Consider the following 12,618-nt stretch of genomic DNA (forward strand, 5'->3'; position numbering starts at 1 on the left):
CTTTCAATTCTTTTAATATAAGCTAAGGCCATAATTTTCCCTGTAAGGATCCAGTTGCTGAATTCTACAAGTATTGAAATTATTATTTCTATTTTTTCCATTTTATGTGTTTTAAAATTTCATTATAATTTCTTTGAAGTTGTTCAGAAGTATGTTTTTAAGTTTCTGAATGTATGCAACAGTTTTTAGCTTGCAGTTTTGTTACTGATTGTTAACGTAATTGCATTGTACTTAGTGAATATGATCTGTATGTTACTTGTCCTTTAAATTTGTTGAGACTTGCTCTATACAAATGTTCTTTTAGTCACATTGTTCCGTCTATTTTCACTAACCTTTTCTCTGTTTAACCTATCAATAATTGAGAGTGATGTGTTAAACTCCACTGTGATATTGGGTTTATCAGTTTTTCTCCGAAGTTTTATGTTTCTTTTTTCATATTTTGAGAAAGTAATTATATCTTCCCGATGAGTTGAATCTTTTATCATTATACAATAACTCTCTTCGTCCTTAGTAATACTTTTTTATTAAACTCTAATGTTTACAGTATTATATGTGTGGTATGTCTTTTTCCATGTCACTGTGTTTTTAGGTGTATCATAAACTGCATATAATTGGAGTTCTTAAAAATTGAATCTCACAATTTCTGCTTTAAACTGGCAGTTTGTGAATTTCTTTATCCAATTTGCTGTATATTTCGTTGGATTCATGTCTTTCAGGAGTTCTGGAAAAGTGGCTGTTATCTCTTTAAATATTGCCTGTTTTCCGTTCTTGTTAAACTTTCCTTCCGGAGCTGTCATTAAACAAATTTTCAGTCTCTTTGTATTGTCTTCCATGTCTCTTAATCTTTTTCTAATATATATATTTTTTCCTTTTCTTTCTGCTGTTTTCTGGGTGATTTATTCTGCTGTCTCTTCCAGTTCACTAATTTTCTCTTCAGCTGGGTTTAATTCAATAGGCCTTTGCCTCTGCCAGGACCTGGGACCATTTAAACTACCTTCAGGAGATCCCATTTATCAACACTACCTTGCCAGGGTCACAAGCTCAATTGAAGTTCTTTTGTTGGTATTGGTATTGGTGTTCCCACTCTGATTTTAGCTCATGTTTTGTTTCATGCATTTTATGTTTGTTTGTTTGGTAGGGTGGGAGTTAAGCCTTGGAAAAGTCCCTTTCTTCAAGTCTAGCAATGCTAATTATCTTTTATCCAGGATCTAAGTGTATTTATAGAGGAAGGCCCTTCAGAGACTCTAATCTGCCCTACTTATAGAAGCAGAAACCCCTAGGAATGCTTTCCTAAGTTCTAATTTTGTTGTATGCATCTTATTTTCTTTAAACACGCGCATGCGAACAACCCTCTGAGCTAAATTCTGTTGTATTTAAACTAAATGAATGTTGCAGGATTTTTAAGGATATAATTTGTAATTTCTTAATGTCTTGTCAATATGATTTAAATAGTTTTCATATGTCAGCTGTAATTCTTCCAATCTTGTTTTAGAGAAGTACAAAATTACAGTGGATTTATTCTTAACTTTCATAACTAAAAACCTTCTACCCAGGTTTTATAAATGTTGTTTACTAACCTGAAAGATAAAAAATGGAACCAACTTTTTCTTTTTTAATAAAATGACAAGTCAAAGATAACTCTTCTTTTCATCTAGAAACGAGTAAAAGCAAGCGGTATTTTTCTAGAAAATACAAATGAATAAACATTGCCAGAATTTCTTAGAGTACCTGGAAACCTCATTCCATGACAGCATAGTGGATTTATTCCAGTGGCACAGCAAAAGTAATTCCATTGAATTTGTGTATTGCTACAGGGGATGAAAACTGTACACCAGTTGATAACATGGTACCTTGGCAAAGAGTAGTAATCCTTTAATAAATATTTGTTAGTTGAATGAATATCAGTAAAATGATGTCTTAATATCAGTAGTGAGAATGAATAGAAGATTTAAAAAAAGTACATGAACATGAAAGAAGAGAGTGAAGACAGGAAGTGTTAAGAGATTTCATGACTGGAACTTTTAGGGAAACATTGGCTTAGCTTGTACTTTATTAAAAGAGAATTTGTTTTATGATTTTGTGGATTCATTTTTATTTGGTGATCACATTCCAGATCAAGTTTCTAACAGACACTTGGATTTTTCTCTAGGTATTTGTGTCTTCAATTTGTTTGTTTCTTTGGCCTGTTCCTTTTTTATGTAATAGATTTTATTTTTTCACAAATGCAGTGTTGTAAATTTTGGAGTTTAAGTAAGAGTTGCAGCTTCTAGATAAGATACAGCCTTAGAAATCTTAGCTGAATGTATAGTTTTATGAAGTGTGTAGAAAAGATAGCAAAATAGTTTTCATCTGTGATGCTTATAATTCCTCTTTTAACTTAAAGTCACACATTATAAAAAATAATAGAAGCAGCACTAATGTTCACTGATTATATATAGCTACTTTATATGTCAACATGTTGAATATTTATACGTTGTTGTATAACGTACACACTTAAGATGTGTTTTTTCTTTTACTTTAAGGCTTTCTTCAATACTAAAAACATACGGAAGTCCTTTGAAAACACCATCAGTAGTTTATAGACAGAGGCTTTATGAATTGTTGATTTTATTACCTCCTGAGACCTATGAAGGTATGTGCCTTACACCAAAATGTTTTACTGTTTGTGGCTAACACAGTGCCTGGAAAGTAATACCTGAACAAATGAATTATATGGCAGTTATTTAGTGCTTTGTTTCTAGGAGGTTTAGGGAGTTCAGTCTTAACCCATGTGTTCACGATTTTATAGTAAATAAAATACATAAAAAAAAAAAAACCTACTTCTTCATTTCTTGCAGTGTTCTCTCTTCTGAGAAAAAGTCCCTAGTTTCACTGTGTGGGAGAGAATGAGTCACAAAGATTGGGCTTGATTCTACTCCAGGGTTTTCTGCAGAATATATAATTCAAATCTATTAGAAATTTGGCCACTCCTAGTTTCCTTCTAGAGTGGTTATCTGTTGTATACGTTTCCTTCCACTATTCCATTCTTAACTCTGCCCAGATAGAAGTTTAATTTTGAACAGTATACCAAGGTATAATTGATTTTATTAAGTTTATAATGTAGGTTTTGCTTTTATTAGGCCCAGGATGGCTTTGGAATACTAGAATACTGCATTTGGTAAAATAAACTTGCCCCTATTTTACAATTAGTTCTAAAACTTTTCTTGTAAATTTAAAATACAGTTTTAAGAAAATACATTGCTACTACTACTGAATAACTTAAGATGCTTGTTTTAAGAGGTGAAAGCTGAAAGTTGTCTCTAATGGGAGCATCTATTTTTTTTAAATTTTTATCATTTTCAACCAACCATATTAAGTCAATGTTTCTTCAAATCTATTTCTTGTAAAAATACTGCTTTTATTGTTTTATATCTTTATTCTGCAAATAAATGCAATATAATATATACCACAGTAGTTCAAAATATTGATACTAACTTATAACTTCTGTCTTGGCCTTTATCATTATGTGAGTGATATTATTCCTACCACCTCTCTTCCTGGTTCACAAATGTACCTAGCAAAATGTTTGATATAAAATAAGAATTTTGTATTTACTTCTCTGGAAAAAAAGTGGATACATTGTACATTGCCCTTTCTCAGAAACTGTATCAAGAGTCATTTCTGTATGCCAGGTGGTGTACTAGAAATTGTTTATATTACCCCATTTATCTTAGGATAATACAGTGAGCTAGTTACATTTTCCTCATTTGACAGATAAAGGCACAAAGCGGTTACAAAAACCAACTCAAGTTTATGTATCCAGTAAATAGTAGAATCAAGATAACATAGATCTGTTTCATGCTGTGCTGCCAATCCATTTATAAGTAACCTAGTAGAGAATAAACAGACAAAGCTTAGTGGTAGGTCTGTCTCAAACTACAGATGAAAAAATTGATTTTTTGAAGTCTTCATTAAACATATAGGAATATTAGGATATCAACTTAAAATCCACAGTGTATCTTCTGATAAATGATAATATAAGTCTGCCCTTGAAGGACTTAAAGAGAAAAACAAAGTCTTGTACTATTTTCTCAGAATTGGAGTTTGGGAATGCAATCAGAAGTCTTAAAGGAATAATTAATATACTAGTGTATAGATTTAAAATCAGTTCCAGAATGTTCACTGGGAAATGAAGTCAGGAATTACTATGAACTAACTTGTTGAAAAAAGAAAATCTAGGGCTTCCCTGGTGGCGCAGTGGTTGAGAGTCCGCCTGCCGATGCAGGGGACACGGGTTCGTGCCCCGGTCTGGGAAGATCCCACATGCCGTGGAGCGGCTGGGCCCGTGAGCCATGGCTGCTGAGCCTGCGCGTCCGGAGCCTGTTGCTCCACAACGGGAGAGGCCACAACAGTGAGAGGCCCGCGTACCTCAAAAAAAAAAAAAAAAAAAAGAAAATTGGGTTCTTAATTTTTATTTCCTATCTTAGTTTTGTTATGGATCTCCTTTCAAGTATTTTAATTTTCTCTACACTGAAAATTGCTCCTCATTAGCATCAGAAAGTGATGTATTTCTACAACAAAGGCATATTTGCATTTTAAAATTGAATCATCTTTGAGTACTTTGTTCAGGGAGAGTTAGGCCAGCAGTCAGTCACTTTAAATGAGAAATGGAGATTACCACTGTTGTCACATTTAGCTGTAGTACCAAACATACCTTGCGTATTGTACTACCAACAGAATTATTTTTCTGAGTATCGTATACTGGTAATTAAACTAACAGACATTCCTTCAAGCAACTCTCGTCTGCTTCATTAAGTTTTTATTATCCCTGTCTGCTGTCCCCAAATCCTGTGTAACCTCTCCTTTCTCTAACTTCAGCAGTTCTCTTTTCATCCTCTATGAAACTTAGTACTTCCTACCTTCATTTTATAGTTAACATGTGTGTGTCCAGTATCTTATATCTTCTTTTTTTATATATATGAATTTATTTATTTGTTTGTTTTTATTTTTGGCTGCGTTGGGTCTTCGTTGCTGTGCGCGGGCTTTCTCTAGTTGCGGTGAGCAGGGGCTACTCTTTGTTGTGGTGCTCAGGCTTCTCATTTTGGTGGCTTCTCTTGTTGCAGAGCACAGGCTCTAGGCCTGAACTACTAAGCACAGGCTTCAGTAGTTGTGGCACGTGGGCTCTAGAGTGCAGGCTCAGTAGTTGTGGCGCATGGGCTTAGTTGCTCCGTGGCATGTGGGATCTTCCCGGGCCAGGGATCAAACCCATGTCCCCTGCATTGGCAGGTGGATTCTTAACCACTGCGCCACCAGGGAAACTCTTCTATCTTCTTGAAGGGAGGATTATATATAATAACATCTTTGTATATTATATTAAACACAGTTTGAATGTATGAATGAGCATGATAGTTAAAAGCTTACGTTCTGAAGCCTGGACTGCCTGTGTTTCAGTCAAACTCTGCCATGTAACTGCTGTGTGACTTTGGGCAATTAACAGACTCTCTGTTCCTGTTTCCTTACCTAATAAAATAACAGTACTAACTGGACCTCTTGAGGTGGTTATGAAAACTATATGTAAAGCTTTTAGGACATTTACTGACACATATGACATCCTCAATAAATATTTGTTGTTACTACTCTTACCACTACTAATAATACAGAAAATAATGGGAGGTGAGCCCTTCCTAACTCATCCTGTCACTTCTAATAAGTAGACTCAGTCAAGTCTTCATTTCGTTCTGACGGTGTTGCTTAAAACCAAAAGTGAATGTTTCTCCAAGATGATTTTTACACTTTCCTAAAGTACTTAAGTTACAAGCTAGCAAAAGTCAGTTATGCTCTAGGTGGATAAAATTTTCTATTGCGAATCCATCAGAAAGTAGGATAAATATCTTTGAAATGGTAACTTAGGTCAGTGTGATAATTGGACCAGTTTTTCCAACCACATATATAAAAGAGACAGCCATACGTTGTCTCATGTCTCAAGGAAAATCTCAATGCTGCCTATGAACTAGGTTGGCACCCAAAATACAAACAAACCAAAAAAAAAAGATGAATCCTCCCTAGATCCAGGTTCCAGTTTACAAAAAAATGCAGACATTAAAGGAACAAATTAAATTACCTTGGGGGCTGTAATCTATAAAAACTTGTATAGAACAAATAATCTTATTTCTTCAAATAAATTACGGGCAACAAAAGTTGAGGGGAGAACTTGAGATTGAAAGAGACTTAAGATATATCAGGTAGCTACAACATGTATACTTCACTTAGGTCTGGATTCAAACATAAAAAGCAAACGAAAACAGGCATTAATGAAGCAGTTGACAATTTGAGCACTGAATGTGTATTTGATGTTTAGTGATTTTTATTTATTTATTCACTGTATTTATTTGGCTGCACAGGGTCTTCATTGCAGCATGTGGGATCTTTGTCGCAGCATGTGGGCTCTTAGTTGTGGGATGTGGGATCTAGTTTCCTGACCAGGGATCGAACCCAGGCCCCCTGCATTGGGAGTGCGGAGTCTTAAGCACTGGACCCCTAGGGAAGTCCCTGTTTAGTGATTTTTAAAACACGGAATTGTGATAATGAGATTGTTTAAAATGTCCTCAAGTCTAGTGATACACGATGAAATATTTATAGATGAAATGATATGCTTTCCAGGGATTGCTTCAAAATAATATGGGGAGTGGTGAGACAGTAGATTGGGAGTATAGGTGAATGAGGTTAATCCAGCTGATTAGGATGAGTGACAGTCATACGCTGGGGTGGTGGGGTGTTAGGGTGTCATACTATTATGCCTTCTTTTTCTGCCTTTGTATCTTTTCCTCTTTTTTCATTCTGTTTTTATGCTTTATGTCATTTAAATAAAATGGGTGTAGTATTTATTCAGTATCACAAAGTATACATACACATATACTTTGAGATGTCTGTTCTTATCCTTGTGACCAGCAACACATAGTTGAGCCATTCATCGGTAGGACATCCTCAAGGAGGAGATATATTAGCTTTGGCTGTGATAGATTAAAGTTAGCTGATATGTAGATTAAAGTTCAGCCTGGGCTTTTTTAACCCCATTCTTGGACCAGTTAACTGCTATTACTAAATTGCTAATTGCCCTTTTTCTCTGATTCAACAGGATACCTTTGTGCTGTCCTCAGAGAGCTGGCTGCTGACTTGACTGCCCCTGATATACAGGTGGCAGCATCCACATTTTTACTTCCACGCCTCTGTCATCAGGATGATCTTCTAATATTAAGTCCTTTGCTACAAGATACTGACCATAGATTTATTGAAGAACAGGTATGGTCATTTTTCAATAACTGTTTGGGTTGATTCAATCTGTAAACAGTGGTTTTATTTTTATTTTGGGGCATACCTTCTGGCATGTGGGATCCTAGTTCCCCGACCAGGGATCAAACCCATGCCCCCTGCAGTGGGAGTATAGAGTCCCAACCACTGGACCTCCAGGGAAGTCCTGAACAGTGGTTTTAAAACCTTATATGTAATTTTTTTTTTCTTTTAGCTCCTGCTTGGTAATGGTATTGCTTGTGGAAGTCTCGAATATGACCCTTATTCTATTTACGAGAAAGATGTAGAGGGAGATTCGGTGCCTAAGCCCTTACCTCCAACACTATCAGTTATTAGCTCTGCAGTCAAGCTCTTTGGAGTTGTATGTGCTCATGTGGGAGAAGCTCAAAGGTAAACCATCTTCAGTAGTTCACTTATCCTGAAATAACATTTCAGGATTGGTAATTGGTTCAATGAATGTATAATAGAGAACCCGTGGGTAAGAATGATGTTGTCAGAAGTTCTCATTAGTATCAAAGATTCCTTATAGATGACAGGTGAAGGTAAGATTAAAGGCTCTTGTTCATTCACCTGGCTAATATTTAATAAGAAGTAATTAAGTCAATGATGAGATTAAACCGAAAACTGCTAGGCACTATTGTGGATGCAATGCTTTTCCCACATTAGCTTCTCATCTAGCTGAAAATACAAATGAAAAACTCAGTGTCACAAGAACAGTGATTTATGAGCTATTGTTACAAGTAAAACACTGGTTTTCTGCTTACACAAGGTCTCATAGGCTTTCTTACCTTGGAGGCCTTATCAAGCCATCATAGATCCAGGGATTAGTCTTCATTTTAGTAGATTTCAAAAATTAGATTAAAACAGATTAGTCTTCAATTTGGTGGATTCACTTCACTCAAAATGAACTTTGGTTTTTAAAAATCAAAGGCTTCTGGGACTTCCATGGTGGCTCAGTGGTTAAGAATCCGCCTGCCAATGCAGGGGACACGGGGTCAATCCCTGGTCCGGGAAGATCCCACATGCCACAGAGCAGCTAAGCCCGTGCACCACAACTACTGAACCTGCGTGCTGCAACTACTGAAGCCTGCACACCGAGAGCCCGTGCTCTGCAGCAAGAGAAGCCACCGCAATGAGAAGCCCACTCACCACAATGAAGAGTAGCCCCTGCTCGCCACAACTAGAGAAAGCCCGCGTGCAGCAACGAAGACCCAACACAGCCAAAAATAAATAAAATTAAGAAAAAAAAAAGCTTCTAATGATTTCTCATTGAGAATGAGTTTCTCAATAACAGGATAATAACTTTCTTGGGAATCAAAAAACACTTCTGATAGCTAGTATCCAGGAAATTTCTATCTGAGACACTATGTGGGAAGTGAATCTCTCCCATGGGCTGTGCTGGTTAACAGTTTGTAAATTATTAACTATCCTCATTCATTCCCATTCATTCTCTGTCTCTTTCATGCTAGACAAGCAACACGCATTTGACTAGCTCATAGCTTTTATATCATTTTATCTGTTGTCTTCCAGAGAATACCAATTAGGTAAGGAGGTTACCTTGGTCTCTGATGAAGACTCACAAAAAATATTTGAGTCTTGTCGGCAACACATTTCTGAAACAGGCTTTTGGATAGTTTACTTTCAGTGGATAGAAAAATGAATAACATTTATGTTGATTTTTAATAGCTTCATATCTTCATTTAAAATGATAGTATTGATAGTTTTTACTCAATATTATACGTTACATGTATATTTTGAGATTAATTTCAAGAGATGATTTGAAATTTGTAGCCTATAGTTCACTGTGTATACTATAACTATAAAGTTTGGGTTGTATTTTAAGACAATATATGACTAAATTATAACTGAATGCTATAGCACTAAAAGATGAGAGGAGAATCACAGTGAACTGGAATTTTCAAAGAAGAATTGATGGAGTGGTTGAGATTTGTACTAGTCTGTAACTGTACTATTATCTAGTGCATACAGTTAGTTTAAAATAATTTGGATTAATACAGCAGTAACTACAGTAGATGGAACAGGGGTAGCCTGTGGGCAAAAGATTTAAATTAAGCATGTTTTTAAATGACTCCACTAACCTCTTTTTGATAGGTCTCAGATAAGAAGTGAAAAAGAAAAGTATACTTCTTAGAAGCTTTCCTTTTAAAAAATTGATTTTATTACTCTCCTAAAGAACGTGGGGGGTTTTTTTGGCTTTCTTTTTTTTTTATTTCTCCCAGATTTATTGCCTAATTATAGTCTCAAGGAAATAGTTTCTTATTTCTGTTGTTTAAAGTTTAATAAACTTTAAAACGTGTCAAATTTCTTTTTATCCCACCTGGATGAAAATAATATACAGAATGAATATTCAAGGGAGGAGAGATTTTGTTTGTTTTAATAAAAAAGTTGAGACCTGGTGAAAGCAAAACATTCTGTTTGGATTCTAACTGAATAAAAATAGTAGGCAGTGGTTTGGAGAATTTTAAAGGAAGTTGTCTGGCAGCATCCCAGATTCAGCAACTATCAGCAGTCTCCAATGGGTGCTCTTAGAGCACCACAGAGAAACATAGATAGGAAAGTTAAGTTTCTAATTTCCTGTTATCCTAGGTATGATACTTGTTTAAAATGGCAGACCTTTCTTCTTTGGGCCATAGATTTGCATTTCTAGAGAAGAAATATCTTAATCAAAGTACCTGTATTCAACAACAAGTGAATATTTTAAAGCATTTTGTTATCGTGGTTATCTTCGTGTTTAAACAGTTTAAAAGAAACTCTTGTAGTTAACATGACGTTGTCCTAAATTAGAAATAGGTTTTTCATATTTTATTTATGTACTTAGAGATTAAATTGTCTTTGAATCAGTTGATTATCTTTATTTTTTATTAAATTTATTTATTTATTTGTTTGTTTTTGGCTGCATTGGGTCTTCGTTCTGCACATGAGCTTTCTCTAGTTGCGACGAGCAGGGCCTACATTTCGTTGTGGTGTGTGGGCTTCTCATTTTGGTGGCTCCTCTTGTTGCGGAGCACAGGCTCTAGGCATGCCGGCTTCAGTAGTTGTGGCACATAGGCTCAGTAGTTGTGGCTCACGGGCTCTAGAGTGCAGGCTTGGTAGTTGTGGTACACGGGCTCGGTAGTTGTGGCTTTCAGGCTCTAGAGCGCAGGCTCAGTAGTTGTGGCACATGGGCTTAGTTGCTCTGTGGCATGTGGGATCTTCCCGGACCAGGGCTCAGACCCGCGTCCCCTGCATTGGCAGGCGGATTCTTAACCACTGTGCCACCAGGGAAGTCCCTAATTATCTTTATTTTGACTATAGGATTCTAAAAATAAGAGAACTTCGCATCGATAATTTTAAAGCACTAAAATGTTTAAAGTTCTGGAATATCAAGATATTTTACACAGAGAAGAAGTTATTACTGATCTTGTGTATGTGTTGTTTATGGTTACTTTTCAATATATTTTGCACCTAATTGCAAAGAATGAATTGCTTAATTCACCTGAAGATTGTTTCACCCTTGACTGTACATTGCAATCATTGGGATTTTTAAAACTACTTTTTAAAACGTAGATTCTGACTTAATAGTAATGGTATGCATACTACATTGGGCACTGAAATTTTTAAAAACTCCTTAGGTGATTCTGGTGTACAGCCAGGTTTGAGAACCACTGCTAAAAATGCTATAAAATAATGTAGATTGTGAGTTGATGAAGAGAGAGGGAAAGGATAGTTATAGTTCTCAGTAGTGAAAATTTTCACCATTATACACCCTCTCTGAAAATATAAGTAAGGTAAATCAGCATTTTCAAATTTTATGTCTTTGCTGTTTACTTAGTTACCTATGTGTTTTTATTTCATCCAGACTCAAAACTTTTAATATCTAATTTCATTCTGAACTAATAACTATATGTTATAATTGATACTACTTAGGAATACCAATTCAGTATTACTGAAAACTGGTCATCTCTATCTTCCTGAAGATTCAGAATGTTTTGTTGTGATCTCTGTCAGAATTTGGGGGTAAAGGGTGGAGAAAAATATTTTGGGCTCTGGTAGTCTCATTTACAATCTTTGGCACATGAATGTGGGCAAGAAAATAGTACAGGTCAGGTTTTATTATAATGTAACAAAATTCTCAAGCTCTAACCTTAAGTATTTTTACTACTTTCAACATGATACAGTTCCATTATAGCAGGTGACTAGGATGTGATCTAATAATGATGTTTTAGGTTTTAAATTCATAAGGCTAACCATATGGTTATCCTTAATTTTTCTTCCTGCAGGCAATTTGGGCATAAATGTATTCTTGAAACATAATGACTTAAATATAATCTTGGAAAATAGGCAGAAAAAACTTTTATATGATACATTAATCAAGTTATTTATAATAAAAATTAGAAATGGCCTAAATGTCCCAAACTAGGGAACTGGGTAAATAAGGTATTGTATTGCCAGACTGTATAATACTAATAGCTATTTAAAATTATTTCAGTACATGTGGAATCTAAAAACATAATGAACTAGTGAATATAACAAAAAAGCAGACTCACAGATACAGAGAACCATCTAGTGGTTACCTGTGGGGAGAGGGAAGGGGGAGGGGCAATATAGGGGGAGGGAATTAAAGGTACCAACTATTACGTAAAAAATAAGCTACACGGATATACTGTACAACTCAGGGAATATAGCCAATATTTTTAAATAACTATAAATTAAGTATAACCTTTAAAAATTGTGAATCACTATATTGTACACCTGTAACATATAATATTGTACATCAACTATACTTCAATTAAAATAAAAAAGAAATATCACAGGAGGCCAAGAGAAAAAAGAGAAAAAAAATTATTTCAGTGCAGTAATTAATAAGATGGGATTAATGTTTAGGGAAATGAAAAAGAGTTACTAATAAAGTGTATACACTGTGATCCCAGTTTTCTAAAAATGATATCCATATACCTGGGGTGGGAACGGGACCGGTGAGAGACTAAAACAAAGATGCCAAATGTTAATAGTGGCTCTTTCCAGATGGTGGGATTATGGGTGAATTTTATTTTTCTTTCCTGTGCTTTTCTGAGTTTTTCAGGTTTATTATGATGAACAGAATTAACCTTGAAATAAGGAAATAAATATTTAACTAAATAGACTACTTAGAGTTACCGTGGTTTTTCCCCAAATTTTTAGTGATCCACCATGTTTATTATATTCTCTGAGTTGATTTTATGTATATTGCTTTCCTCAAGTCATACACATGTAACTTCACACCTTCCCTTTTTTCTGACTTAACTTCTTCCACAGCTGGGTTTTTTAAAGCACAATACCCATATCTATTCT

At 35.2% G+C, this 12,618-nt stretch overlaps 1 protein-coding gene across 6 annotated transcripts in view; it reads left to right on the forward strand.

Annotated features, from left to right (window-relative positions):
* The window catches only part of HEATR5A (HEAT repeat containing 5A), a 109,696-nt gene that overhangs the window by 52,590 nt on the left and 44,488 nt on the right, over positions 1-12,618 (forward strand). For all 6 annotated transcript variants that reach the window (XM_060004715.1, XM_060004714.1, XM_060004711.1 and 3 more), the window contains 3 exons: positions 2,523-2,632; positions 7,115-7,278; positions 7,502-7,677. In XM_060004715.1, coding sequence (XP_059860698.1) covers positions 2,523-2,632; positions 7,115-7,278; positions 7,502-7,677 — 450 coding nt within the window. The remainder of the gene's footprint in view (positions 1-2,522; positions 2,633-7,114; positions 7,279-7,501; positions 7,678-12,618) is intronic.

The sequence above is a fragment of the Delphinus delphis genome, chromosome 2 (genome assembly GCF_949987515.2).
Source record: "Delphinus delphis chromosome 2, mDelDel1.2, whole genome shotgun sequence".
Lineage (NCBI taxonomy): Eukaryota > Metazoa > Chordata > Mammalia > Artiodactyla > Delphinidae > Delphinus > Delphinus delphis.